The 25,940-nt window shown below is 56.1% G+C and overlaps 9 protein-coding genes across 9 annotated transcripts; 6 read left to right on the top strand and 3 right to left on the bottom strand.

The window, feature by feature from the left end:
- The first annotated feature begins 71 nt into the window (after window positions 1-71).
- SCHCODRAFT_02538820 (FAT-domain-containing protein) lies at window positions 72-11,993 on the top strand. Its single transcript, XM_050343603.1, has 18 exons — window positions 72-199; window positions 258-973; window positions 1,089-1,214; window positions 1,266-1,393; window positions 1,443-1,846; window positions 1,900-3,125; window positions 3,174-4,255; window positions 4,314-6,327; window positions 6,377-9,292; window positions 9,345-9,848; window positions 9,898-10,098; window positions 10,148-10,350; window positions 10,400-10,640; window positions 10,690-10,779; window positions 10,830-11,007; window positions 11,059-11,210; window positions 11,260-11,433; window positions 11,485-11,993. Exons 1-18 carry the CDS (start codon window positions 136-138, stop codon window positions 11,608-11,610), a joined length of 10,545 nt encoding a protein of 3,514 aa, XP_050200496.1. The 5' UTR covers window positions 72-135; the 3' UTR covers window positions 11,611-11,993.
- Window positions 11,807-13,571, bottom strand: SCHCODRAFT_01165852 (Bromodomain-containing protein; the record flags this gene model as incomplete). Its single annotated transcript, XM_003036532.2, has 10 exons — window positions 11,807-11,872; window positions 11,924-12,240; window positions 12,294-12,386; window positions 12,435-12,575; window positions 12,621-12,858; window positions 12,927-13,011; window positions 13,061-13,151; window positions 13,201-13,229; window positions 13,277-13,326; window positions 13,374-13,571. 10 exons carry the CDS (start codon window positions 13,569-13,571, stop codon window positions 11,807-11,809), a joined length of 1,308 nt encoding a protein of 435 aa, XP_003036578.1.
- Window positions 13,572-14,377: 806 nt separating this feature from the next.
- On the top strand, window positions 14,378-16,027 carry SCHCODRAFT_02622148 (Asp-domain-containing protein). The gene is made up of 6 exons (XM_003037904.2): window positions 14,378-14,659; window positions 14,712-14,767; window positions 14,823-15,091; window positions 15,140-15,438; window positions 15,489-15,743; window positions 15,799-16,027. Exons 1-6 carry the CDS (start codon window positions 14,395-14,397, stop codon window positions 15,873-15,875), a joined length of 1,221 nt encoding a protein of 406 aa, XP_003037950.1. The 5' UTR covers window positions 14,378-14,394; the 3' UTR covers window positions 15,876-16,027.
- Window positions 16,028-16,177: 150 nt separating this feature from the next.
- SCHCODRAFT_02622145 (signal peptidase 22 kDa subunit) lies at window positions 16,178-17,469 on the top strand. The gene is made up of 5 exons (XM_003037903.2): window positions 16,178-16,387; window positions 16,461-16,534; window positions 16,602-16,678; window positions 16,732-16,844; window positions 17,025-17,469. The coding sequence occupies exons 1-5, from the start codon at window positions 16,236-16,238 to the stop codon at window positions 17,149-17,151; spliced, it is 543 nt and encodes a 180-aa protein (XP_003037949.1). The 5' UTR covers window positions 16,178-16,235; the 3' UTR covers window positions 17,152-17,469.
- A 37-nt stretch (window positions 17,470-17,506) lies between these two features.
- SCHCODRAFT_02499818 (uncharacterized protein) lies at window positions 17,507-19,229 on the top strand (the record flags this gene model as incomplete). The annotated part of the gene is made up of 2 exons (XM_050343091.1): window positions 17,507-17,707; window positions 17,760-19,229. The coding sequence occupies 2 exons, from the start codon at window positions 17,507-17,509 to the stop codon at window positions 19,227-19,229; spliced, it is 1,671 nt and encodes a 556-aa protein (XP_050200495.1).
- SCHCODRAFT_02622144 (Clavaminate synthase-like protein) lies at window positions 18,973-20,715 on the bottom strand. Its single transcript, XM_003036531.2, has 8 exons — window positions 20,644-20,715; window positions 20,498-20,588; window positions 20,418-20,437; window positions 20,240-20,359; window positions 19,833-20,183; window positions 19,638-19,782; window positions 19,485-19,585; window positions 18,973-19,432 (listed from the first exon to the last, which is right to left on the bottom strand). The coding sequence occupies exons 1-8, from the start codon at window positions 20,695-20,697 to the stop codon at window positions 19,304-19,306; spliced, it is 1,011 nt and encodes a 336-aa protein (XP_003036577.1). The 5' UTR covers window positions 20,698-20,715; the 3' UTR covers window positions 18,973-19,303.
- A 63-nt stretch (window positions 20,716-20,778) lies between these two features.
- On the bottom strand, window positions 20,779-22,166 carry SCHCODRAFT_02622142 (uncharacterized protein). The gene is made up of 5 exons (XM_003036530.3): window positions 21,590-22,166; window positions 21,415-21,537; window positions 21,149-21,364; window positions 20,972-21,088; window positions 20,779-20,920 (listed from the first exon to the last, which is right to left on the bottom strand). Exons 1-5 carry the CDS (start codon window positions 22,139-22,141, stop codon window positions 20,897-20,899), a joined length of 1,032 nt encoding a protein of 343 aa, XP_003036576.1. The 5' UTR covers window positions 22,142-22,166; the 3' UTR covers window positions 20,779-20,896.
- Window positions 22,167-22,242: 76 nt separating this feature from the next.
- Window positions 22,243-23,340, top strand: SCHCODRAFT_01140979 (uncharacterized protein). The gene is made up of 4 exons (XM_003037902.3): window positions 22,243-22,483; window positions 22,534-22,606; window positions 22,659-22,776; window positions 22,829-23,340. The coding sequence occupies exons 1-4, from the start codon at window positions 22,252-22,254 to the stop codon at window positions 23,189-23,191; spliced, it is 786 nt and encodes a 261-aa protein (XP_003037948.1). The 5' UTR covers window positions 22,243-22,251; the 3' UTR covers window positions 23,192-23,340.
- A 63-nt stretch (window positions 23,341-23,403) lies between these two features.
- SCHCODRAFT_02622135 (WD40 repeat-like protein) lies at window positions 23,404-25,899 on the top strand. The gene is made up of 8 exons (XM_050345101.1): window positions 23,404-23,839; window positions 23,895-24,029; window positions 24,156-24,220; window positions 24,273-24,773; window positions 24,832-25,254; window positions 25,311-25,445; window positions 25,496-25,548; window positions 25,597-25,899. The coding sequence occupies exons 1-8, from the start codon at window positions 23,511-23,513 to the stop codon at window positions 25,792-25,794; spliced, it is 1,839 nt and encodes a 612-aa protein (XP_050200494.1). The 5' UTR covers window positions 23,404-23,510; the 3' UTR covers window positions 25,795-25,899.
- Window positions 25,900-25,940: the final 41 nt, after the last annotated feature.

The raw sequence follows: 25,940 nt of genomic DNA, 5'->3' as shown, positions 1-25,940 counted from the left end.
ATCCGGGATTCCGGGCCGGACGCCGACAATAGCAGGAGGAAGTAGGCACGTGACATTATAACTTGCTTTCTCCCAATCCTCTTCCTCAAAGCTGCGCGGGCGAGGCGCCTCGCCGCACTCTCGAAAGCGGCAGACATGGAATCCATGTCGACTAGTGAGCTTGAAATACGCGTGGCCAAGATTGTCGATCCAGGCGTCGGTGCGTGGCCGTGCCACTTTCCCCAATCTGTAGCCACTCATCCTTCTCCCTTTGACAGACCTACAAAGCAAGTATGAAGCCGCGAGCGAGATTCGTGAGAGGATACCAGAGTCCCCCCGCGACTCGGACACCCTGCGATCCGTGTCGCTGATGATCCCCTCCGTCCTTGAGCTCCTTCGAAGCGGAGAAGTCGCGTTTAGCCGCCCGTCCCTCGAGTTCAAATTCCGTCTCATGCTCACCGACATTATCAACCACCTCCCCCACGGGGAGCAGGTCAAAGCACACCTGCCAGCGATTCCGCAGACCCTCCTCCACATCCTCCGCCACGACAACGAAGATATGGGCGCGCTCGCCTGCAAGACCCTCGTCGACTACATGCGCGTCTACCGCTTCATGCCCGACGACTTCCAGCGCGAGCTTGTCAGCATCTTCTTGGAACTCCAACGCAATGTCATCACCCTCGTCGACGAAACGCTGTCCGAAGACTCTGCCGTATTGGACTCGGTAGTGGCGCTGCCGAGTATACGCAGCTTCAAAGTCGCGACAGAAATGGGTCTCTTCGTCACCTTCCTGTTCAGCAGTTATCCACGCACGCAAACACCCGAACCGCTTCAGCACCTCGTTGAGCCGGCCTTCGAGCTTTTGCAAGTTGAAGCGCCCGCTCAGAAGGCCGCAAGGGAGGCGAAAGAAGCTATGGGCGAAACGTGGTACGGCATGGCGCCCACGATCAAGAACGCGCAAGCGTACAGTGACCTGATGTTGGCGCAAATAAAGGTGAGGACGCCGTGTACAGTCGACGCTTCTCAATGTGTATGCTATGCATCATGGAATATACATTCCGAGAGTTTTGATTGTACTCATTGACCGCTTTCATTGACACGATCCACAGATGCTCTCGTTCGTCATCTTCGTTGAACGGAGTGCGTCCCCAGAGATGAAGCGTGGAGACGCCTTGATGCTGGCGACGTTCCGCATCATTCAGGACCTACCTTCAAGCTCGCATTCCCTTCGGAAGGTAAGTTTCGCGCAGAGCCATAACGCGTCTATCTGACCAGCATCCTTGCAGGACATCCTCGCGCCTTTCCGGCACATGATCACGACGCCTCACCGTCGAGCCCTCGTTCCTTACATTGAGAAGGTCATCGACGAGCGAGTACTTCTGGGCACTGGCTTCACTGCACGGGAGGCTTTGCGGTACGTGATGGAGTGTATTATTTTGGGTCAATGCTCATATGGTCTTCAGCCCTGCAATCTATGGCCTCGTCACCGACTTCATTCACCACACGCGAGGCGACCTTGACATGGAGCAGATCGAGCTTGTCATCCGCACCTACTTGCCCCAGATTCAGAACCCTACTCTTGGCAACTTCTTGCAGATACCCTGCTTGAAGATGCTGATGGGTCTGACGGAGACCCTGGTCTCGCGAGGATCTAACCCGCAGGTGGGGAAGATCTTGCGCTCGATGTTCGACGCGTTTCTCGATCGTCTGGACGCGCTCGTCGTCATGCAGGAGGAGCTGTCGGCTACAATGAGCAGGGCACGCGCTGGCACTACCGACACGATTGATATGGTCTACATCGAGAAGTCCCGTCCGATCGGTGGAGTTTATTTCGCGACAGAGAAGTCGCCCATGGACACGATCACCCGTAAGCAACATTTCATGGCTCAACAGCGTCCTTCTTATCATTGATTCCTTCAGAATCGCGCACCACTTTCAAGGCTCTCGTCCACAGCTTTCGTTCCGTCCTACAGGGCATGAAGAAGTGCGAAGTCGCCCCTCCCGAGGGCACGCAAATTTTCCGCATGTTCGAAGGCTGCATCCGCTGCGCTGCGCTCTTCGACCCCGACCCGCGCATGGCGGACCCGCCGCCCGACTCCATCGCCGAGCACCTTGGCCCCGTCTTCGTCGAGATCGACCCGCACGTCTTCCAGGAGATTTGGACGGTCAAGATTGACTTCTTCTACAACTACGCGCTGAAGCGCATCCCGCTCGTCAACCTCTGCCAGGTGCTGCTCATGAGGGAGCCCACATCATCGACGATGCTGTCGGTAATCTTGAAGTACTTGGTCGACCGGCTGCCGCTGTTGGGCGACCTGGACGACTACCATGCGGCGTATACGATCCGGTACTACAAGATGGCGTTCGGCGCGCTGGACAAGGAGGTGTATAGTGCGACGAATGAGAGCATTATCGCGGGTCATTTGCCGAAGTTGTTGATGGACTGCTTCCCGCTGGCGGCGAAGGCATCGCGGCCGACGCACTACTACTCGCTGTTGCGGTCGATCTACCGCGCGATTGGGTCCGGGAGATTCGAGATGCTGTACAAGGAGGTCTTGCCACTTCTCCCGGAGATGCTGGAGAACATGAACCGGCACCTGCTCGCGTCGGAGGGCAATGGGCGCGATCTCCTCGTTCACCTCTGCCTTACCATCCCCTTGCGGCTAACGCATCTACTGCCGCACCTCACACATCTCATGCACCCACTCGCAATTGCCCTGAAGAGCCCCGACCCGAACATCATCGGCCAGGGCCTGCGCACCCTCGAGCTCTGCATCGACAACCTCACGCCCGACTTCCTCGACCCGACGCTCAACAACGTTCTGCGCGAGCTCATGGAGGCACTGCACGACCTCCTCAAGCCGCGCCCCGCGAACCACGTCTTCGCGCACACGGCGATCCGCATACTGGGCAAGCTCGGTGGGCGGAACAGGCGCCTGCTGACGAAGGAGCCGGTGTTCGAGTGGCAGCACATCTCGGACTCGGCGGCGGTGAGCGTATCGTTCGCGGGTGGTACATCGAAGGTGGCGTTGGCGCCGACAGCGACGCTGGCGCTGCATGTGTTGAGGAAGCAGGTGGCGAATGCGCTGGAGAGGGAACATGCGTTTGAGTTCGTGGAGGGATGTGTAGGCGAGTTGTTGAATGAGGTGGGTTTCGTGATTGGGTATAGGGACTCGAGGCTGATGCTTGTGCAGGGGATCAACAACCGCGACACTGAGAACGTCTTCCGATGCTGCATCGACGCTGTCTTCGAGGCAGTCCATATCCCCGAGTTCAACGAGCGTGCGGAGAAGCTCATGAAGGAGGCCAGTAGCTTCGTGTTCAGGACAGAGATCAGGCGCCGCCAATCGCCTCTCGTGGAGGGCACTCGCCCCACTCCATCATCGATGCTGTCAACGCTGTTGGACGCCATACCTCAGGCTATGGCTCACGATAACCCTACGCGCGCAAAGAAGGCTGCCGACCTCGTCCGTGCCATCGTCGAGGACCTGGTTGCGACGCGCGACGATGTTGCCGTCAAGGCCGAGGACCTCATGATCATCCTCCACCAGATCGCCAACCGCTTCACCGCGCTCGCCTTTGAGGATGGCTGGGCGCGCAAGGTCGCGTGCTGCGCGGGCATCGAGATCATGACGGAGACGCCGCACGTCGCCGTGCGCTGGGTGCACGAGCGCGAGACGGAGATCTACCGAACGATACTGCATGTGCTGAAGGACATTCCCATCGACGTCGAGCGCGACGTGTCGCGGTTCATGGACGCGATGCTGCGGGTGCTGGAGATGTGCAACCCGCGGATCGAGGGGCAGCAGCACCCATTCAATCGCGCGGCGTCGTTGATTGGCGTGTTCTTCGTCGAGATTCAGGCCCCGAATCCGCTCGTGCGGGACGCGGTGCATAAGGCGATGGATCGGGTCGTGCGCTTGAGCGGCTGGTCTGCGACGGAGCTGCTCTCGCCGCACCGCGAGAGACTACTGTCGAGCATCTACACGAAGCCGCTGCGCGCGTTGCCGTGCAGCATCCAGATCGGCATGATTGAAGCGATTCGATACTGCATCACACTGGACCCTCCGTTGGCGGAGCTCAACGATGAGCTGTTGCGGCTGTTGCATGAGGCGTTGGGGTTGGCGGATGCGGAGGACGCGTCGTTGTTAGGAAGGAATCATCCGAGGCAAGGGACGTTGGATGTCAACCGGCTGAGGGTTGCTTGTATCAAGCTGTTGACGGCGTCGATGCCGCTCACGGACTTCTACTCGAAGCAACACCAGACAAGGCAAAGGTGCGCTTATCGAATGACTGCCCAGCTTGCATCGAGATTTGACTGACATGTACTGTAGGGTCACGTCTGTGTACTTCAAGTCCTTGTACTCGCCCTCATTGGAGGTGAAGAACGTCGCCCACGAGGGTTTGCGCATGGTCTTGAACCACCAGAGCCGGCTGCCGAAGGAACTCCTGCAAACGGGCCTAAGGCCCATCTTGATGAACCTAGCGGATCCCAAGCGTCTATCGGTGCCAGGCCTCGAGGGCCTCGCGCGACTTTTGGAGTTGCTTACGAACTACTTCAAAGTCGAGATCGGGCACAAGCTGCTTGACCATTTCCGCGCCGTCGCCGACAAGCAAACGCTGCAAGCATCCTCGAAGCTGGCGCTGTACAACAACGAGGCCATCACGAAGCTCGTGCGCTTGGCGAATATCTTTCACCTTCTGCCGTCTGCAGCAAACATCTTCCTCGAGAGCCTCGTCAACGCAATCGTCGACGCCGAAAGGGAGATGCACTTCTCGAGTCGCACCCCGTTCTCCGAGCCGCTGGCCAAATACTTGGAGCGCTATCCATCGGAGGGCATCGACTTCTTCATGCGAAACTTGCACTCTCCGAAACATGTGCGTACGCTGCGAAGTATTCTGCAAGCGAGCCTGGCGCCAGGCCTCCAACGTGAGCTCGCTTCGCGGGCGGGCGTGATGGTTTCGCTGTTCATACGAGGGCCAGAACCCGCTTTGGTGCTACCCACTCTGCATCTGTTCCAAGACATCGCGGAGTTGGACCACACCTGGCTCGCTCAGAATGGTTTCGTCGTCGACGCCCTGGTAGACCTTTGGAGGAACGACCTCAAGATCGCCCAGAGCGATCCGTCCGTCGTCGAACGCATAGTGGCTACGCGCGACGTTTTCATTACGGCCCTGAAGCAGATCCCTCGCATTGACCTTCTCACGGAGATCATCTCGCTATACTCGCTCAACCTGGGCATCAACCTCATCCCGACGACACGCTTCCTCTATGAGCATGTAGCCCTGAGTCATGATCTCATGTTCAGGCGCAACGTCCTATACCGCTTCTTGACCTGGTCGGACCAGCCAGCAAGGACCCCTGCAGATAGAAGCCACTTTTTGCGCTACATGGTCACTCCGATCTTGCAGGTTCATGCAGTGCGCGAGAAAGCTGTCGAAGAGCTCATCGACGCGGACTACGTACACCAGCTCAGCAAACGGACCTGGCAGGCCCCGAAGGCTATGGATCCGAACAATGGCATGAACGAGGACGCGAAGATCGAACTCCTTTACCTGATGATTGTCTTCGTGCAGCACTACTCGAAACTTTTGGAGGACGAGCGCAAGGGAATCTTGAAGTACGCATGGGACGTCATTCCCAACGAGGAGGACAATCTCGTGAAGCAAACTGCGTTGCTTTTGACCGCAAGGTGTTATGCCGCCTTCCAGGCTCCAGCGAACTTCATAATGCGCTCTTGGTCGACGTTGTTGCGCACGCCTCAGGAGATTAAGAACAACATCCGAGCAGAAGCCCTGTCGACGATCACTCAGTCCTTGCCGGGCCCTGAGCCTGGTCAGGAATTCCCGCAGTGGGCTATGATGGCTCGTAGGCTGACTCAAGAGGAAGGGAGCACCCAGTTGACAACGAGCACGCTGTGTCAACTCATCGTCAAGCACCCCCAGCTATTCTATCCTGTGCGCGCCCTCTTTGTCGCCCATATCTCGAACTCGCTTTCCAAGCTGGGGATGAACAATGCGACGGCGGCGGAGTATCGCGCGATCTCTATTGAGGTTCTGCACATCCTGTACGACTGGGAGCAGCAGGCTATGGAGGAGATCGCGAAAGGAGGGAAGGCTTGGACGACGCCGCTCATCGTGAAGGAGAACATGGTCAGCTACTTGATACGCATCGCGACTTCTCAGCCGGATCCGCGACTGGTTGCAGACCCCCGCATCGCCCTGTCTCTGGACTCGCCATCGCACCTCGTCACGCGCTCCTTAGCGCTATTGAAGCTTGTTGTCGGACCCAAAGGCTTCACCGACGTAACTTTCGGTTTGCGATACTTCTCAAAGCCCCTCGAATCTGTAAGTTCCTTGTATCTCATCTGTTCGAAGCAGTCTAACACGGCCTCAGGAGCTGAATAACGACAGCACCATATCCTGGGCCATCTCGTGTGCGAGGGTATTGCAGATAATCAGTTCAGAGCAAACCGACGACTGGTTCAGGACGCATGCCGAGTTCCTGCACAAGCTGCTGCACCGCGGTATGCTGTCGGAGAACGTCGCGTTGTATGATGCCCTCTACCCCATCTTGGAGCGGCTTCTTCGGCTGTATCCGTTGCCGAAGGAGGACGAAGAGGTCGACACGCCCATGGCGGACTTTTTCAAGTTCGTCTATACAGCGATCGCGGACGGTCTCGCGAAGCATGCGCCCGTACGAGGGACCTTGTTGATGCTCAAAGCTGTTGTTGGTCCAACACCGGAACGTATTACCGAGTTCTCGCAGGGCTTGCTCAAGCTGTTCGCCAAACTCGTCAAGGACCACGCCAGTCTCCCGCCCGATTCGCCACTACTTGACGCATCCGTGAAGCAAATTATCATCGCCTTCGAGATCATGCAAACATCCATGACGTATCTGGGCGAGCAGCGCAAGCAGTTCATTGCTGTGGCGAACCTCCTGATTGAAAAGTCCCGGAGCGTCGTCCTCATACGGTACATGCTCGACATGGTGCGGAACTGGACCCTTTCGAGTCAGGAGACATATCCTACGATGCGGGAGAAGAGTGCGATATTGCAGAAGATGGTCATCTTCGAAACGCGCGGCACCGCCGTGTTCATTCCATACCTTCAGCTCATCTACGACATCTTCACGGAAGCCTCCCTACGCCGCAGCGACCTCACGCATCGCTTGGAGGCACCGTTCCTCGTCGGGTGCCGCGCGCCTGATCCGGCGCTTCGCGAGAAGTTCATGGACCTGCTGGACTCTAGCGTTCCGCGCTCACTATCGAACCGTCTAACCTACATCTTCGGTGTTCAGAATTGGGACGCTCTGGCTGATCACAACTGGACATACCTCGCCATCTACCTTGTTCTCGGTGCCGCGGATTCATCGCCTCGATCCAATGCCATGCTCGTTGATGGTGCACTAGCCCGCCCTTCGACAGACGCGCTCGTATCTCCCATGCGCCGGCTCCTATGCCTTGACCTACAAGCTGCCCATGATACTTGGACGTCGCTCTTCCCCGCTGCGTGGCCGCATATCTCAAGAAGAGAGCAGTCCGAGATTACCTACCACCTCATCAACTGCCTAACGCGCGAATATCATGCAAGGCAAGCTCAAGCCCGCCCCAACGTCATTCAAGCTTTTCTCGCCGGATCTCACGCCTGCTCGCCACCGCTGAACCTGCCGCCGCATCTTGTCAAATACCTTGCGAAGACCTACGGCGCCTGGCACGTTGGTATGGAGATCTTGGGCACATCTCTGCACTACGTGAAGGACGATGAACCGAGTGTGCGCGACTACGTGTACGACTCTCTCGCCGATGTGTACGCTGAATTGGCAGAGGAGGACATGTTCTACGGCGTCTGGCGACATCGCTCCCTTCACAGCGACACCAACAACGGTCTAGCGTTCGAGCAGATCGGCATGTGGGAACAGGCGCAGCAGACATACGAGGCGGCGCAGAGCAAAGCTCGTACTGGAACGATACCGTTCACGGAGCAGGAGTACTGCCTTTGGGAGGATCACTGGATCTTGGCCGCCCAAAAGCTTCAGCAATGGGACCTCCTGTACGACCTTGCGAAGGCCGAGAACAACCCCGAGCTTCTGCTCGAGAGCGCTTGGCGTACCAAGAACTGGGACGAGAACATCAGCTTGATAGAAGAGCAGATGGCGTTGTTACCGCAGCCACCGACTATTCGTCGATTGATCTTTGAGGCCTTTCTGTCCCTTGTCAAGGGGTCGGAACCGCCTGAAAAGAATGCCGAGTTCACGAAGGCTTTGGAGGATGCCACCCAGCTATCTTTGCGCAAATGGGTCAACCTGCCGTCCCATCTGTCCCCTGCACATGTTCCTCTCTTGCAGAATTTCCAGCAGTTCGTCGAGCTGCAGGAAGCGGTATCTATCTACGCTTCTCTTGCGACGACGGTGGCGGGGAACCTGGAGAAGAAGTCGGGTGATCTCAAGGTGGTTCTGCAGGCCTGGCGCGAGCGATTGCCAAACATTCACGATGATATCAGCATCTGGAGCGACCTCGTCAACTGGCGCCAGAACGTCTTCAATTCTATCAACAAAATATATGTCCCGCTCATCCCCCAGCAAGGCCAGAATGGTGGCACGACGTCCAACACGAACACGTTCGGCTTTCGTGGCTTCCACGAAACGGCATGGATCATTAACCGCTTCGCTCATGTCGCTCGCAAACACGAGCTCCTTGACGTATGCATGTCCGCTCTCACGAAAATCTACACGTTGCCGAACATCGAGATCTCGGAGGCGTTCTTGAAGCTGCGGGAGCAAGCTCGATGCCACTATCAGAAACCTGCCGAGCTCGCGTCCGGACTGGAAGTCATCAACAATACCAACCTGGTCTTCTTCACGGCGTCGCAAAAGTCGGAATTCTACACTCTGAAGGGCATGTTCAGTGCCAAGATGGGACGGCATGACGACGCAGGTTTGGCCTTCGCGCAGGCGGTACAGCTCGACATGCAGCAGCCCAAAGCGTGGGCGCAATGGGGTAGATTTAGCGACAGGTTGTTCAAGGAGAACTCCAGCGACCTGAACCATGCCGCGAGCGCCGTCACTTGCTATCTTCAGGCCGCTGGGCTCTACAAGAACGGGAAAAGCCGGCCGCTCTTGGGTCGCGTCCTATGGCTGCTGAGCATGGACGACTCAAGCATGACTGTCTTGCGAGCCTTCGACACCTATAAGGGCGAGACGGTACCATGGTTCTGGATCGCCTACATTCCTCAGCTTTGCCAGGCATTCATGCACAAGGAGATGAAGCAAGCCCGATATATTCTGCTTCAGATCGCTCGGCACTACCCACAGGTGAGTCGTTGCATGAAGCAGCTCCCGTTGGCTTTTGCTTACCACTACGAAGGCTTTGTTCTACCACTTGCGCACGTTCCGGGACGAGATCCTCGGCGTCAAAAGATTGGCGAGCTCTCGACAAGTCGCCGCAGCGCGGGCAAGCGAAGCTGCCAATGGTGGCGGCGCCGACGCCGCTGGCCCTACCGCAAGCCCTGCGTCCGGCGCGGAAAGCGGACTGCAATCAGCGCAGGCGATCTCCGCTGGGCAAGGTACACAGGTCAAAGACCCAGTGTCTAAGCAGGCATGGGACTATCTCGAGGAGATCGTGCAGATCTTGAAGACCATGTTCCCTCTGCTCACGCTCAGCATGGAGACGTTGGTCGATCAGATCAACACGAAGTTCAAGCTGAACCTGGAAGAGGAATACTATCGCAATATCTGTCTCCTGCTACACGACGCCAGTACGATGTACGTCAGCCGGACGAACGTGCCCGACGACGACGGTCTGCTGAAGCAAGCATCTATCGACAACATGCGCCGTGTCCACGCCAATATGCCCGCGAGTCCCGCCAAGGTTAGTTCTTCCGCATCTGTATATCGCAATACTCTCTGACGCTGTGCAGGCTCACTTCGAGCAAGACTTCCTGCTGCCCAAGCTCACCCATCAGGAGTACATGCAGAGGCTACAAAGCTGGCGCGATAGATACGAGCGAAGTCTCGATTCGCGGCCGAGGACGCAGTCTCTGGACTCAATCAGCCACTACCTCACTCAATTCCAGTATAGCAAGATCGATGAGATCGAGGTACCTGGACAATACACTGAGGTACGACTACTATCACTTGCAGTTGAACGTGAAGCTGACGACTGGCCAGGACAAGGATAACAACCAGAACTTCGTTCGCATCCAGAAGTTTGCCCCACGGGTCGAGAACGGACGTACGAGCGGGACGCCTTGGAAGCGATTTACCATCATAGGCAACGACAACTCCCGCACGACCTTCGCTCTGCAATTCCCGTACCTGCGCCACTTCAGGCGGGAGGAGAGGACGATGCAGGTCTTCCGCACGCTCAATCTGTACGTGTTCATCATAACGCATCCATCTGTACAGCTAACACCGCGATAGGGCGCTGCGACGCAAGAAGGAGACGTTGCGGCGAAATTTGACCTTCCACGTCCCAATGAGCATTGCGCTGAACACGACCATGAGGTTATGGATGACGGACTCGTCCTATACGACCCTTCAGGACGTCTATGACCAGTACTGCGTGGACAAGGGGATGTCGAGGGAGGAGGCAATATTCTTCATAGGCGAGCGTGTCCGAAAGACACTGCGCGATATCAAGAACTCGCAGAGGCAGCAGCAGGTGCGATAGCCTCTACTGCGAGGGTTTCTTTAGTTGACGGTCACTCCAGAATCCGAGCAAGGTCGAGTATCTGATGATGAAGAAGGACATTATAGACGAGTTGATGACCAAACTTGTGCCGGATAACATCCTCAGCAACGTGAGTAGCGTGCTTCTCACATCCGTGTTCGTGGTCTCATTGGCCTTCAGTACATGCTACGCACCATGAAGGGGCCGACCGAGCTTTGGCGAATGCGGAAACAGTTCACCACGCAGTTGGCAGCGAACAGCTTCCTCACCTATGTCTTCGGCGTCACGCATCGCTCCCCGAACACGTTCTTTTTCTCTCGCGAGACTGGACAGATCACGATGGCTGCCCTCACGCCAGGTAAGTTGTGTCGCCTTTTTCTCTTTCAAGCATGGTCTGACATTAGCGCAGGCATGGCTCAGAACATCCCAATGTCTATGTCCACCGACGCCGTGCCCTTCCGCTTCACGCCCAATCTGCAACACTTCGTCGGCCCTATTGGCACGGAGGCTCTCATGACGGCCGGTCTGGTGGCCATCGGACGCAGCTTGACGGACACCGAGGTACGCTTGCTCTCCTCAGATGCCATTCAGAAAGTTGACTTTATTGCAGCACGAGCTGGAGTCGTATATCTGCCTGTTCGCGCGCGATGAGATGACGTCCTGGTTCAACATGCGCGAGCGATCGTGGTCCGCCGAACCGCAGTTCCGCGCTGTCGTGTTCTCGAACATCGACCAGTTCGTGAAGCGTTCGTGCATCCTGGCGTGCAAGGAGCAGCGAGAGATCGTAAGTAGCCACTACGCGACTGTTTTGCAGTCTACTGACCGACCATCACAGGCAAGCAGCCAGGACGGCTCCGTGCTGACGCAGCCGGTCGTGAGCTCCGCTACAAACTTGATCTTGCAGGCGACGAACCCGTTGCAGCTGACGAAGATGGGAGAATTGTACTCGCCTTGGTTCTGAATGTTGTCGTTGTTTGTTGTGCTACACCATATCTTCGTGTCATGTCTCGTGAACCCCTGCTGTCGGACTTGCTCTGTATTTGTTGTACTATAGTTTACTTGCCAATGTTGAGACTGAAAGCACTCGCACTCATTGCAAAACCATCGCGATAAAATCGAGGCGCAAGATTCGCAGGTTTGCTACGCTAAAGGGATAGCTAGGTCTGACTCCAAGCTTCGGTCTGCCGGTGCGTTTCGATCATCTGCTCGCTCTCCAGCATCATCTATCGCACAAAGTCAGCACGCTCGGTCCCTCTCGAAGCCCTCGCACCCACCTCCGCCGCCATTTGGTGTATATCCGTCTCCGGGTGATTGTACATCATCGAATTCGCGAACATGAGCAGTATGTCCCGGTGGAACTCGGCCGTGTTCGCAATCGCGCCGTCTCGTATGCGCGCCTTGATCGTCTTCAGGTCGATCGGGCGCTTGACGACGCGGTAGTAGTCGGGCGCCTCGCTCGTCTTGATGGGGTTGTGAAAGATGTTGCCATTGCGGTGCTGGGAGATTTGCTCGTGGAGCATGGTTATGACGGGCTTGAAGTTCTTGTTTGCGGGTGGTTGAGACGGGGCTGAGCGGCGGGAGTTGCGACGGTCTACATTTGCGGTGAGTTAGAACAGGAGAGGAGGAGAAAAAGAGAAGACAGACTTTGATCCTCGTCGGGAGTTGCTTCGGAGCCCTCCCGAGCACGTTTGGCGTCGCGGGCGTTATCAGGGTGGTCCGAAGGCGAAGCCTTGCGCTCTGTGCATTTTGTGAGTAGACAGACTCGCAGCTCGTTCCTGAGCGTACTCAAGCGCGTCTCCGTCTCTTCCTCATCATCCTCGTCGTCGTCGACCTGCATCTCCTCTGTTTCCGCCTCGGGAACGTCCTCCGGTGTCTTCCCTTTGCTACCCATCCGAGAGGCGCCGGTCGACGAGATGCGACTTGATCCTGGAGAGCATAAGACTTGAGAAAACACGTCAAAATCAGACTCACTTCGCTGGTTTTGCAACGGTTCTTCGCCCGAGCTGGCACCTTCGTCTTCGCTGGGGACTTCTGGAGGCTCTCGCGTCTCCGGAACATCCGCCTCCTCTTCAGCTTGTGCATCATCTTGCTCCTGGTCGCCGTCCGCATCGTCTTCGTCCACCTTCTCATCAGGTGAACCAGCGGCTGACTCCTCATCAGCATCCTTCTCAGCCGCGCTGTCGTCGATCCTGTTCTGCGCCGTCGGTTCCTACAGCAGTACGGGTTGACTGGAGTTAGTGAGCCCGTCAACGATCTTATGGAATGAAAGAGGCTTACGTCTCGAGATACCGGTATCTTCCCCTCAGCAATTGCTGCGTCCCACTTTCCCGCCTTGATGTCCTCAATTTCGGACCAGACGCGCCTGTGGTTCGCTTAGTCAATGTAGCAGAGGTCTGAGTGAGACTGCTGACTTGAACGCCACTTCCTCGGCCTTGATCTGCTGCTCCAGCTCACGAAAACGCTCCACGTAGAGGATCTCTGCCAGCTGCTTATAAGGAGCAGCTAGAGGACGCTCGTATTAATGGATCTCCCTGTTGTTCAGGCAACGTACAATGTGGTTTTGCGTTATCCGGATGTGACCTGGCAATCGTTAGCGTCGCCACCGACGCCGCCAATCAGACACTTACGGGTCCAGGCCGTGGTCATTCATGAGGTTCGTGTGATGCGCGCGACACATCTTGTACGGGTCAGTGCATGGCTATAAAGCATAATGAACCTACAAACCGGAGCATTGAAGTAAGAGGCGGGCCTATTGGTGAGTGCATGACGGTTGAGCGTCTTTGAGACTTGACTCCACGCGCTGCCACCGCCGCCGAATTCATATGCAGCCTGCGCTAGCAGCAGATTCTCGAGGTTCGACAGCGGCGACTCTCGGGCATTCGCCTGCGCCTGCGCCTCTGCCTCGTCGGTTCTTCCCCGCATTGATCCCGTATGCGCAGCTAGAGCTTAGTCGGAAAGAAGCGAAGTCTTTTCCTCAGGTTGAACGAGTCCAAAATTCGTCCGACAGCAAGTCGGCGTAGCGTATTCGAGACGCGTTGACCTCAAGACCTTCTTCAGGTCGTGAGCTGCGAGAGGGCAACTGCTAGCGGAAGGAACGATGGTTGAAGACAAAGTCGGACCGTCTCTAAGTTGGAGCACATGACCGCGCTGGCTTTTGTGGCGTCGTAGCTGCCGTATATGGGTATTTTGCAGTTCAACTTTCGCCAGCGTCCGCGAACGTGAACTGGAAAGAATCCTAGAGCATGCTCACAGGATGTCATATTACCAGAAGCACCTTATCTGGGTAGGAAAACAAATGGCTTGCTGGCATATTGAAACATGGTATAATCATGTTGCAGATATCCGCGCTACGATTCCAGAAGACCTTCGCTTTCAAATGCATCGACTGATGGGGGCCCATGTAGCACTTATTACTCTCGTAGATCACCTTCTCCTCTAGTACTCGAAGAAACAACAGATGCATGCATAGGCCTCTTCGGTCATCGAGGTATCCTTTTCTTACTGATCTTGCGCCTTCAAGTCAGGCAGGGATATACCTTGGCGTGGCCAACATCAAGAGCAATCTAAACTCCTGGGCTTCTCTGTCGGCAGAGCATAGCCTTTCATAGACTTGAGGGGAGTTCTACGCGCAGCCGCCACAGCGCCTGAGCCGAAGCAAAGCACATGACGTAATGCGTGACCGGTGTGACTCAAGCCGCGCAATACAGCCCTTGCGGCGGCGCCTGGTTGTCTCCTCCCAACCACCATGATCCTTACTTCTCTCTTTCTTGGGCTCTTGCCCGCCGTCTACGCCGAGGTCCACAAGCTCCAGCTCCAGAAGATCCCGGCGACGGTCGGCAACCCTGAGCTCGAGAGCCTCCACCTCGCTGAGAAGTATGGTGTTGTCAACGAGTTCCAGACGCCGTTGATGGGCGCCGGCGGCGCTGGCCGTCGTCTGAAGAACGATGCTGGCGAGGACCTCTTCTGGACGCAGGAGCAGGTCAAGGGTGGCCATGGCGTTCCTTTGACGAGTGCGCCGCTATCACACCCTCGCCTCCGCCGCATTGCTGACACTTGCTTTAGACTTCATGAACGCGCAGTACTTCACGGAGATCACTTTGGGCACCCCGCCGCAGAACGTGAGTGTCAGCCTGTGGCGAGGCGATGGGCCCAATCGCTTACGTATCTCCGCAGTTCAAGGTCATCCTTGACACTGGGTCTAGCAACCTCTGGGTCCCCAGTTCCAAGTGCACCTCCATCGCCTGCTTCCTGCACGCCAAGTACGACTCGAGCGCCTCGTCGACGTACAAGCAGAACGGCACCGAGTTCTCCATCCAGTACGGCTCCGGTTCCATGGAGGGCTTCGTCTCCCAGGACGTGCTCACCATTGGCGACCTCACCATCCCTGGGCAAGACTTTGCTGAGGCGGTGAAGGAGCCCGGCCTCACCTTCGCGTTCGGCAAGTGCGTATGACACCACTTCCGACCTTTCGTGTACCTGACCAGTCGCAGGTTTGATGGTATCCTTGGCCTTGGCTATGACACTATCAGCGTCAACCACATTGTGCCCCCGCACTACAACATGATCAACAAGGGTCTCCTCGATGAGCCCGTCTTCTCCTTCCGCCTCGGGAAGTCCGAGGAGGACGGTGGCGAGGCCATCTTCGGTGGTGTTGACAAGAGCGCATACAAGGGTGACCTCACCTACGTCCCGGTCCGCCGCAAGGCCTACTGGGAAGTTGAGCTTGAGAAGATCTCCTTTGGCTCCGAGGAGCTTGAGCTTGAGTCCACTGGCGCTGCTATTGACACGGGTAAGTTCGTTGTGCTATCGCCACGGGCGCATAACCTAATCTTGTCTTAGGCACCTCCCTGATCGCTCTCCCCACCGACATGGCCGAGATGATCAACGCCGAGATTGGTGCTAAGAAGTCCTGGAACGGCCAGTACCAGGTCGAGTGTTCGAAGGTCCCCGACCTCCCTGAGCTTTCCCTTTACTTCGGTGGCAAGCCGTACACGCTCAAGGGCACGGACTACATCCTTGAGGTCCAGGGCACCTGTATCTCGTCCTTCACTGGCTTGGACATCAACGTTCCGGGTGGCTCGCTTTGGATCATCGGTCAGTGGCGCTGCTTTTGCGCATAAGGGACATGCTTACTCATGTCGTCCATCAGGCGATGTCTTCCTCCGCAAGTACTACACCGTCTACGACCTTGGTCGCGACGCTGTTGGCTTCGCTGAGGCGAAGTAAGCTGGGTTTGCTGCTGTCGGCCTGTACGGGCACTGACTGGAAGGATGGATTCGACTGAACGTGTTACCAATACGCTTTCTCTCTTTTACGACGGCGCTCGCGCGCGTGTGTGTACAATATCGTAGGACGCAATGACCTGTCTAATCACGCAATGCGGCGCTGGTGTGATGTGTTTGCTGAGGAAAGAGAGGGAGCGGGCATGGCGATGCTATGCCAACGGAAAATGCCGATGTCTCCACGTGTTCGCGTCGCGTCTGCAGTGGCGCGTCGTGTCACTTGGCTCTCGCCACAAACCTTCGAACCCCGCGTCTACTCCCCCTCCTCAGTGCTCGAAGTCTTCGGGACCTTATTCCTGGCGCCATGCACAACATACTCACACGAATCAACAACCTCTCGGCGCTGCTGTCGTCCTGCCTGATGGGCCTTGTGGCGGTTATTGCGCTCTCGTCTGTCCTTCTCGAGATGAACACGGCACCTTCAAAGGGGACCGTGTCTATTCTTGCAATTAAGTCGTCAGTGTTGATCTCGCTTGGCTTGGTTCTGTGCTCAGGTACAGGCGCTGACGGGCTCTTTAACTTTGTAAAGGGCGCCTGCCAGGACCCCGCATTTCCGGGTGCGCAACCAGGACGTGACGTTTACGAAGTTCAACATTACGGCGGGTAAGTAGCACGTCTCGTTTCTTCAGACAATATGTACTATAAGCGCGCCTTACTGACTGCGTCATAGACCTCTCGCCCTTGTTCCACTGGAACACGAAGCAGGTCTTCGCCTACCTTCAAGCTGAATATACGAATGCGCAGGGAGTAAGCTTCGCACTGTCCCATAGGCCCTTGATGCAATCGCTAAAGTATGCTAGGTGCACAACGAGGTCGTCATCTGGGATAAGATCATTCGCAGCAAGGACGAAGCGCGCCTGAACCTCGTTGACAAGCACAAGTATGCGTTCCGCGAGCTGTCGACGTCCTTTGAGTAAGTCCACCTAATCTTGGTGATGCATCCGTACTCGGCGGTGCACTTGAGCTTGTTGGTGCATTCATACGCTTTGATGTGATGGTTCCCGCTCGATGTTATGACACTCGCCGATGCGTTGTTACTCGCGGATGCACCCATCTCGCCCTCCCCGAACAGACATGCTGACTTTCTTTCCAGCAACGTCGGGCCTGCGACGTACACCCTCAAGTACAACATCATGCCGTACGTTGGGTTGCTGACATACGGAGAGGCGGCTCGTACGGAAGAACCGGTTCCGTTCCCTGAGGTGCAGAGTCTGCAGTAGTACTAACATGATGTTGCTTGGCGTGTACAAATGGGCGACGCTAATACTTGGATTTGTTGGTGATGACCTTGTGCAGAACACTCTCAACCTCGAGGCTTCCTTGTGCGAGGCTTCCTTCTGAAGAATGTCTATCTCGACCCTGTACCTCTTGCTATTCAGATTGTCTGAAGACGTGTACAAACGTGTAGGGTACAAGAGTACAATCACGTGCACCGTCATTTGACCTTTCTTTACCTTGCACGTTGTCTTCGCCGTCTTTGTTCTTTTGACGATCTACATTTGCTTGCTTGAGTGTCAAGGTACCTTACTCGACAGTGCCTTTCCCTTGTTCTGACGCAACGTGCAGTTATCAATCATGCATATCGCCTTCAGAAGCGAAGAAATTCGCTCGATGGTCTTCGAAGAATTGCCTCGGGCCACTTTAGGTTCCCTCGCGGCGACCTGTCAGGACTTTCACGAGTCAGCTCTACGCATCCTTTGGCGCGAGTGTTGGAGCCTGGATCACTTCGTCAAGTTATTGCCGAAAACAACTTGTATCTACATCGTCGACAAATACGTAGGTAACTCGCCCTCAATAAATTGCCCTTTACTCATCGTGGAATGTACAGCGCGCTCTACGGCGCCCGAAAGCCCAAGATCTGACAAGAATACGACATTACGCGCGATTTGTTCGCAGCCTGACTATCGACTTATCCGAGTACCCGCTGATAACGGCGCCTGAGGTCTTCCGTGAAGTCTGTACCGTTCTGAAGAACTCGGGCGACTTCCTCTTCCCAAACCTGCGGAAGCTCACGTACCTGGGTGGACAACCTGATTTCACGGCCCTTGTGTCAGACCTCATCCCTCCAACGCTGGTGAAGCTCACCGTGTCGATAGAAAGGGACGCCTCGTCGATGCTCTTCGCCAGTATCCTAGCACCAGGCTCCTCCTTCCGCGGCTGCAAATCGGAAGCGGGCCTACTCCTTGCCTTGAACAACAAGCGCGCATGTCCTCTCCTTACAGCGCTTGATATGCAACAGGGCCCCACGACGTACGATGCTCACTTCGGTCAGCTTCTTTCCGGTTGGGATAGTCTGGAGAACGTGAGCATCTCTGGACGTGTGGACGCAGATGCCGTGCAAGCGGTGTTGGCCCTCCCCCGTCTGCGGTCGCTCGAGATCAGTGGGCGTGGGGATCCCAGCTGTGCCCTTTCGATCACGAAAGAGCTGCATGCTAGTGCACCTTCCCTCGAAAAGATGAAACTCCTCGACCTAGACGACGTCAGATTCGCAAGCACCCTCCTCAGGTCGCTACAGAGCGTCGAGCTCATTGACCTGCATATCTGCGGGCGCGCCATAACCCCCGTATCTCTCGTGGAGTTCTGTGAGGCCGTGGCCCACTGCTGCAGTCACGCATCGCTGCGCAACCTCGTTATAGGTCCAGTCAAAGGCATGCCCAGCACCGTGTTCTCCGATCCCTTTGATCTTACGTTCTCTATGATCAACCCTCTACTTGCATTGGCCAACCTTGTGGAACTGGAGATTAATCTGTCTTCGTCGGCCTTCACCAACGATGACCTCCATGACATCGCTGTTGCATTTCCGCGTCTTCAGCGCTTATCCATTCATGGCTGGAACGAGAGCATAGGGAGGCGCATTCCCGCGAGCACTCTCGCTGGATGGGCGTGGCTCGCTCGCCACTGTCGGGACCTTAGGGAACTACACATCTCAGTGAATGGCTGCGACACATGCATGCCTGTGGGCATACCCACCGACTGCGCACAGCACTCGCTCAGGCAAATAACTGTATCCGCCTCTCCTATATTGTCGCACGTTGCTGTGGCCTCGTTCCTTGCGCGATTCTTCCCGAAAGTCGATACAGTGATCGGGGTTAACTGCTCGGACCAGGGATGGGGGCAGGTGGCATCTGTGCTGCCTCTCTTCGTCGAGGCCAGGACCAGCGGATATCACGGCGACTTTCGTGGCGTACAGGGCTCTTCCCGCCCTGCCACGGCTTCGCTTGACTGGAATTTCCTCTTACAATCGATGCCTAACATGAATGTCCTTTTTCACGACTATATGAACGATATGCCTTCATGATTGTCGAATACCGCGGACGGTTACAAAACACTGAATACTGTACTATCATGCCTATCGTACAAAGTGCTTGTTCCTCAATAAGACCCGTTCAGTCTCATCGCCATGTAATCGCCCGCGTTGACAGGCTCGTATTTCTTGGGCTTGTCGGGCCCAAAGCAGCTGGGGATGCAGTCAATCGTCTTGTCGAAGTCGGGGACAATGAACTGAAGGATTATATGGTCAGGATTGCAGCATTCGTAGCGAAAGACTACTCACGTAGGGGATGGAGTACCGCCTTGGAATGAAGGCTTCGTGCCGGTTTCCGCTTTCGATTGCGGGCGGAGGGCAGACGCGGTGCTTCGTCGACTTGAGTGTGTCTAGACGGAGATCCATTTCAATAGAACGATCACAGTTTCTAATGATACGTACCGTTCGACCAACGCATGAGGAGATCACCGACGTTGAAGACGACGGCACCTGGCATCGGTGTGGCGGCGACAAATTCCCCCGAGGCGGACTCGACCTCAAGGCCACCGACATCGTCCTGGAACAGGAATGTGCAGGTCCCGTAGTCCTAGAGGTCTTCTATTAGCTTTCTACGGCGTCGAAAGAAAATACTCTTACAGTGTGCGCGCGCACCCTCCCCAGCTCACCCCTCGCGAACGGGGCGGCCGGGGCCTCGGGGTAGTGCAGCAACCGCAGCTGACTGTCCTCGTACGCGTGATACTTGACCAGGTAGTCGCTGTCAACCCCGAGGCCCATCGAAATGGCCGGTAACAGCTTGCTCGTCTGAAAGTCGCGGCAGAGATCGTAGAACGCAACGGCGGCAGCGCGGAAGCCTGGGATGTCGTCCTCGGGAACCCAAAGGTTCTGCAGGGCGGGACGAGGAGGGTCTTCAAGGCCGATCTCGACGGACTCTTTGAGGTCCGGGACGGCGCGGCGAAGGGCCGCGAGTTTGGAGGGATCGGAGTCGTACTAGAGCGTAGTTGGGTGAGGAAAGGCTATGTCTACGATGGAAGGAGGGGACGTACCGTCTTGGGCTGGATGACTTGCTCAGCGCCGAGGCGGCTGTAGCCACGATGCTTCCATCCTTCAGGAGGGTGACGAGCCAGAAGCTTTGTCTCCTCAGGAAGGGCAAAAAACTTGGCAGACTAGGAGATGAAGTGGGCTCAAAGGGTACGATGGGATGGAGAGACAGAGTGGGCCCACCCAGTCGAACATCCTGGTGACTGATTACGGGAATATGAACGTCAGGGTGGCACCACGGCACGGAACACGGCAGAGCTCACCCTCTCCTTGCGGTATACCTGTGTTGATGATGTAGGCGAAGCCAACGTTCTTGCATGCATCGATGAGGGCGCCTGCGATGGCGGCCCTGTCCTAAAAGTCGATGACCGTCGTTAGGACACGCAAAAAGAGAGAAATGGCCACCGACGTCAGCCTTGCCGCTGTCCCAGCGAGCAAAATCGATAACTGGAAGAGAAGCCATATTTGTTGCTTGTGGAGGGGTGTGCAAGGGCAGGAAAAATCAGACTGAGAGGACGGCCTGGGCCAGGCCTGAAGCTATATACCACATAAACGATGAATTGTCAAAGCGATACAAACAAGGGTAGGTCATAAGGCCTAAGGTGTCCAATGCAATGGCGTGCGCGAGATAAAGCGGAGACGAGTAGCTGCATTCTATGCTACTATGCTACTGCAACAGAGGGTTTCTGCGAAATGAGTCAAGGGGTATCCACGCACGGGCGAAGCATTGAACTTACGTAGACGGCATCGCCCATATCATAGTCGATGCCAGCAGCCGCAAGCTTGCGCTGCTGCTGACGTTGGCGCTTCAATAGCCTCTTCTCCACGCGTTGCTTTTCCTCCGGTGTCCGTGACTATTAGGGATTTGGAGATCAGTATGAGAATTCAGCCCGCGGGGGTAGGGCGCTGCGCACCTTATCGTGCTGTAGTTTGTTGATGCGCACGGTCGGGATAGCTCGGTACTTCCTGTTCGCGCCGATCCAGAGCTCGGGATGGACCTCGTCCTTAGGGATCACCTTGCAGCGGAGGATGTGGCCCATGAGTAGGTAGTTATCCATGGTCTCCGCGACGATCTGGGCGACCGACGAGGAGTCGAATTCGAGGAACGCGTAGTGCTTAGACTTGCCGGTCTACGTGGGTCGAGTGAGTACGCCGCAGAGCAGTCAGTGGCGCCACGAACCTTCTTGTTGCGAGAGACGCGGAGGCGGGTGACATCCCCAAACTGGGAGAAGTAGGCCTTTAGCTGATCCTCATAGAACCCGTGAGGGAGACGTCCGATATAGATGACCCCACGGTCGTCACTCTAACACGAAGGTCAATCAGATGCTGTATAGCTACGATGGAGAGGGACTGACCTGTTGGCGCTTTGCTCTTTCGAGCTTGCGCGCCACCGTCTCGTCGTCTTTTGCCACAGTAGGAAGTTTCCCGACGTCCACGGGCGTGTCGTCCACCTCCTCGTCAGATGAATCGTCCTCATCGGTAGAGAAACCATGAATGGATCCAGCGTTATCTGAATCGGCGTCATCTGCATCTGCGTCCTCCTCCTCCGAGTCGTCAGGCGGCGGGGCGAGAACCTTCGGCTTCGCAGGAGCCTTGGAGGATTTGGGGATGGACTTTGATGTCGGGCGGGAGATAGTCTGGGGCTCGGACGCTGCTGCGGGCTTGGCTGGTTTTGGCGATGCCTCTGCCATAGCGAGCTGCTTCTTCTCCTGCTTCTTCTCCTGCTTCTCCTTCACGGGTTGCACCTCCGTGGAGACCGCCTTCGCCGTCTTCAGCTTCTTGGGCTTTGCAGCCGCCTCCGTTGCGTCTGCGGCCTCGTTTTTGCGCTTGAGCGACAATTTCTTCGGCTCTGCGACATTCCTCTGATGTTTCTCCTTCTTCGCGGCGGGCTTTGCGTCTTTTGCCATGGTGAAGTGCTGGACGGATGGTGGGGGAACGGACTCCGATCACAATTTTCGACCCGTTCATGCTTCGGATGATCGGCCCGGATCACCGGTGCTCTTCATCGCGAACCGCCATGGCGCCGGACTACCTGCATGCCCTCGAGAAGGCATCGAGAAACGATATATACGCCGATGATGACGAAGAAACACATGAAGCACCCACCATTGTCGATGACAGTGATGCCCTGCAAGAGAGGCTAAAGCGCATGTTGCATGAGAGCCTGGGGTTCGACTTACCGGACTCCCCTCGTCCAAAGAAGAAGCGCAAAGTCAGCGAAGCACCCCAAGGGCAGACGGAAGAGCTTGGTATGTACGCATTCTACTGCTGAGCATGATCTATCTAACTAGCCGTGCAGAGTTCCGATTGCTGTCCTCACATACGCCAGCAGCTATCACGCTTGCACCTAAGCCTGTCGCATTGTCTCTTGAGTACGTAGTCGTGTCGCATGCCTCATATACCTGCTGAGATCCTCTGTCATAGTGTAAGAGAACCAGAGTATGAAGACACCAAGGCGCAGGCGAAGGAGCGTCGGCGAAAGGCGAAGGCCGTCGCTGTCGATCATGCCTCCATCCTTGAGGAGGCGTCGACGCCGTCTAGGGTCGGTTCATTGCAACTTGTCCTGTCAAATGCTACTGAGCACATGATTGCAGCAACCTTCATCCTGGGCACGTAGAGTGACAACGCTGCGCGCTATAACTCCCGGCGAGGGCGCTCCATTAGCTCTCGTCAGACATTCTCAGCCCCATCGAAGCACTCGCCCTCCCGTACCAGATGATCTACTCAAGCACCCACCATACTCAGATGGACCTGCCCTTCCAGACGAGCCACCTAAAGCATGCTGCCCGATGATTGATGCCGTGGATGCTCCTACGACACCCACGAGGCGGCGGAGGACGCCGCGACATCGCAAGGATAAGCCACCACGCCCGCCTGCGCGCTTTTGGACTGCGGATGGACCAGCGACTGGAAGGTATAGACGAGATACGATGAAGAAGGCGGAATATGTAGCCTGAATGCATTCTGTTTGTCTGCTGTAAGACTCCCGTTGCTCGTACTACTCAATGGATCCCATCCATCAATGCACCTGTACCTCTATCCCCGTGGTATCCCTTCTCGGGACCATTATATCTTCGATTGCACGCACTTCAGATGCTGACTTCGAGGTTGTGGCTGCCTGCCCAGACATTGACGCCACCCGGCACATCGGCCCGCGATTCCAGATCCTACTCCCCGCTTCCATGACCGAACTTTCGCTGGGCACCTGAACGTAAACGAGTGAAAACCTCGCTCGAATGAACATCTTGACCTCTTCCAGCTCGCACCTGCGATACCATGCCTCATAGATCGCCTTCACCATCAACCTCTGCGAACCCCTCCGAGTCCTCTAAGCGCTTCCATCAGTCACCCTCCGCCAAGCTATACAATGGAATGACCACACTTCCATCTTCCTACCCCTCCCTCCGCACTTCTGAGCGCTTCAAGCGTGATGCGCTGTCTGCTTGCCTTACCTGGCCCCTCGACCGCGTGAACGTACTTGGGGACGACAATGGGTACCACGTCGGGGGCGGCGATTGGGATGCGTACGGGCATACGGGGTGTGTGAATGCACTGAGCTGGGCAAGGGACGGAGAACTATTGTTGAGCGGTGGCGATGATCGGACGTGAGTGGCTAGGCATCTCGTAGAGAAGGACAGGAAATTGAGGACATCTGCATAGCGTACGTGTCTGGCGGATGGATCAGACGAACGACGATCCGGACCAGCCGTTCCCGTTCACTTGTCGCTCGGTCATTCGGACAGGCCACCAAGCGAATATATTCAATAACAAGATGCTGCCGCATTCGTCAAGGATGTGCGTGAGGTTCCCGTGCATCTGCTCGTCCCTTCCACCCATGCATGTTCATCATCGCATACGTTATATCCCAACTGCATCTTTCCCCCATTCACCTGGTCTCCTATCTGACCGAATCTCTTGCAGAGTCTCCTGCGCTGGCGACCACCAAGTCCGCGTGTGCGATGTAGGGGAGGTGCATTCTTCGCAAGGTCTGAATTCCTTCCCGCACCTCTGCGGCATGTCAGCTCAAACCAGTCTCAGGCTGTACCACATACAGCACCGCCGAGGCCTGCACTCATGCCATTCGCTGCCACAAGGGCGCCGTGAAGCGCATCATCACCGAGCATAGTCCTGATTTGTTTCTCTCCGTGAGCGAGGATGGCACAGTCCGCCAGCACGACCTCCGCGCCAAGCACCCCTGCCGCCGCAGAGACGGCCACTGCCCCACGCCCATCGTCAAAGTCGACTTCGAGCTGATGTCGATGTCGCTCTCGCCGCTGACGCCGCACCAACTCATCGTGGCGGGGGAATCGGACTATGGCTACCTCTTTGACCGACGTCACTCGGGGCGCTTCCTTCAAGAGGAATGGGGCGTTCCGCTCTCTAGCGCATCTACCGAGTGCCTTACGACCTGCGTGCGCAGGTTCGGGCGCCCGAGGAGGGAGGGGGAGTCGGAGGATAATGGGGGTCGTCTGTTGGGATTGGGAAACCATATCACGGGGTGCAAGATGTCGGCGACCAATGGGCATGAAGCGATATTCTGTGAGTAGGATGTCCTTGAAAGTTGTAAATGTTTAGGTGCTAACGCAAGGATCTGCAGCTTTCAGCGCAGACGCTGTCTACCTTTACTCGACCCTTGACGATCCGGCGGAGGCAAACGCTTCGCGCAGGCCGTCCATCGTGCCTTCGAACGAAGTGAAGGAAAGGAGGGATAGTGCCGCATCGGGATCGAAAAAACGTTCAACGTCAAGAGGGTCCGAAAAGCGCTCGCCATCAAGAAGTCCCAGAGAACGACCGTCGCATTGGCCTTCAGACTCCGATATGGAGAGGGACATCGATGAATTGACTCAATCGGACGAGATGGATGAGGACGAAGAGCGCAACACGGATGAGAGTGGGGACCGCAGTGACAGTGACGAGGAGGAGGAGGAGGAAGAAGATCCGGGCCCCTTCCCCGATGTACCCACAGTGATGCCACGACGGCGCTTTGCGGGTGCGAAGAATATTCGGACAGTGAAGGATGGTGAGTCAAATCTTGCAAACAAGAGGGTTCGATTCGGAAAACTCATAACATGCAAGTGAATTACTTGGGACCAAATGACGAGTTCGTCGTGTCGGGGTCTGACGACGGCAATCTCTTCATCTGGCGCAAGGATGATGGAAAGCTCGTTGATATCCTTGAGGGCGATGGCGAGGTCGTCAATGTCATTGAGGGTATGTCGGCTGACCAGTTTACATTGCGAACCTTATCCGACTTCATTCAGGCCACCCAAAGCTGCCTTTGTTCGCCGTCAGTGGCATAGACACAACAGTGAAGGCGAGTTCAAATCCACTGCATGTGAATCGCCACATTAACATTGCGCAGCTCTTCGCTCCGAAGCCAAAGTCCCGTGGGCCGCCATTGTTTTCGAAACTGGGCAGCGCAGACAGCATTCTGGAAGCAAATTCCCACCAGACACCCCTGCGTAGCCTTGATGAGTCGATGCTGCTCAGTCTCGCGATGCATGCGCGGAGGGCACTTGGCAGCGACGGCAGCCCGACGCTGGAATGCACCAACCAATGATTTGAGTCAATTAGTTATGCTCGTGTACCATCATCAGTCGTGCTTTTCGTAGCTATTCCTTTGTAACTTTGTATCAGTAGCAATGCTTTGTCGATTCGGTGGACCACTCAGGCGTTTCCCTGTCGAATCGGGCAGAGTTGATGAAG

This window comes from Schizophyllum commune, assembly GCF_000143185.2.
Source record: "Schizophyllum commune H4-8 unplaced genomic scaffold SCHCOscaffold_5, whole genome shotgun sequence".
Classification (NCBI taxonomy): Eukaryota; Fungi; Basidiomycota; class Agaricomycetes; order Agaricales; family Schizophyllaceae; genus Schizophyllum; species Schizophyllum commune.
The sequence above is the reverse complement of the archived record's forward strand: the minus strand, read 5'-3'. Positions and strand labels throughout refer to the sequence as shown.

What these genes read in the sequence shown, in the direction of transcription:
- SCHCODRAFT_02538820 (XM_050343603.1), top strand. Translation starts at nt 136, where the DNA reads ATGGAATCCATGTCGACTAGTGAGCTTGAAATACGCGTGGCCAAGATT. An exon ending in CGGATAACATCCTCAGCAAC is followed by an intron (nt 10,780 to 10,829) that starts GTGAGTAGCGTG and finishes ATTGGCCTTCAG; the next exon opens with TACATGCTACGCACCATGAA. An exon ending in GCAAGGAGCAGCGAGAGATC is followed by an intron (nt 11,434 to 11,484) that starts GTAAGTAGCCAC and finishes CGACCATCACAG; the next exon opens with GCAAGCAGCCAGGACGGCTC.
- SCHCODRAFT_02622145 (XM_003037903.2), top strand. Translation starts at nt 16,236, where the DNA reads ATGCACAACATACTCACACGAATCAACAACCTCTCGGCGCTGCTGTCG. An exon ending in GAAGTTCAACATTACGGCGG is followed by an intron (nt 16,535 to 16,601) that starts GTAAGTAGCACG and finishes ACTGCGTCATAG; the next exon opens with ACCTCTCGCCCTTGTTCCAC. An exon ending in GAGCTGTCGACGTCCTTTGA is followed by an intron (nt 16,845 to 17,024) that starts GTAAGTCCACCT and finishes CTTTCTTTCCAG; the next exon opens with CAACGTCGGGCCTGCGACGT.
- SCHCODRAFT_02622135 (XM_050345101.1), top strand. Translation starts at nt 23,511, where the DNA reads ATGCCTCATAGATCGCCTTCACCATCAACCTCTGCGAACCCCTCCGAG. An exon ending in TATTCGGACAGTGAAGGATG is followed by an intron (nt 25,255 to 25,310) that starts GTGAGTCAAATC and finishes ATAACATGCAAG; the next exon opens with TGAATTACTTGGGACCAAAT. An exon ending in GCATAGACACAACAGTGAAG is followed by an intron (nt 25,549 to 25,596) that starts GCGAGTTCAAAT and finishes AACATTGCGCAG; the next exon opens with CTCTTCGCTCCGAAGCCAAA.
- SCHCODRAFT_02622144 (XM_003036531.2), bottom strand. Translation starts at nt 20,697, where the DNA reads ATGGCTTCTCTTCCAGTTATCGATTTTGCTCGCTGGGACAGCGGCAAG. An exon ending in GGGACAGCGGCAAGGCTGAC is followed by an intron (nt 20,589 to 20,643) that starts GTCGGTGGCCAT and finishes ATCGACTTTTAG; the next exon opens with GACAGGGCCGCCATCGCAGG. An exon ending in GGCGGTACTCCATCCCCTAC is followed by an intron (nt 19,433 to 19,484) that starts GTGAGTAGTCTT and finishes ATAATCCTTCAG; the next exon opens with TTCATTGTCCCCGACTTCGA.
- SCHCODRAFT_01140979 (XM_003037902.3), top strand. Translation starts at nt 22,252, where the DNA reads ATGGCGCCGGACTACCTGCATGCCCTCGAGAAGGCATCGAGAAACGAT. An exon ending in CCTGTCGCATTGTCTCTTGA is followed by an intron (nt 22,607 to 22,658) that starts GTACGTAGTCGT and finishes CCTCTGTCATAG; the next exon opens with TGTAAGAGAACCAGAGTATG. An exon ending in AGGCGTCGACGCCGTCTAGG is followed by an intron (nt 22,777 to 22,828) that starts GTCGGTTCATTG and finishes ACATGATTGCAG; the next exon opens with CAACCTTCATCCTGGGCACG.
- SCHCODRAFT_02622148 (XM_003037904.2), top strand. Translation starts at nt 14,395, where the DNA reads ATGATCCTTACTTCTCTCTTTCTTGGGCTCTTGCCCGCCGTCTACGCC. An exon ending in CTCACCTTCGCGTTCGGCAA is followed by an intron (nt 15,092 to 15,139) that starts GTGCGTATGACA and finishes GACCAGTCGCAG; the next exon opens with GTTTGATGGTATCCTTGGCC. An exon ending in TGGCTCGCTTTGGATCATCG is followed by an intron (nt 15,744 to 15,798) that starts GTCAGTGGCGCT and finishes GTCGTCCATCAG; the next exon opens with GCGATGTCTTCCTCCGCAAG.
- SCHCODRAFT_02622142 (XM_003036530.3), bottom strand. Translation starts at nt 22,141, where the DNA reads ATGGCAAAAGACGCAAAGCCCGCCGCGAAGAAGGAGAAACATCAGAGG. An exon ending in GCGTCTCTCGCAACAAGAAG is followed by an intron (nt 21,365 to 21,414) that starts GTTCGTGGCGCC and finishes CGACCCACGTAG; the next exon opens with ACCGGCAAGTCTAAGCACTA. An exon ending in ATATGGGCGATGCCGTCTAC is followed by an intron (nt 20,921 to 20,971) that starts GTAAGTTCAATG and finishes CTCATTTCGCAG; the next exon opens with AAACCCTCTGTTGCAGTAGC.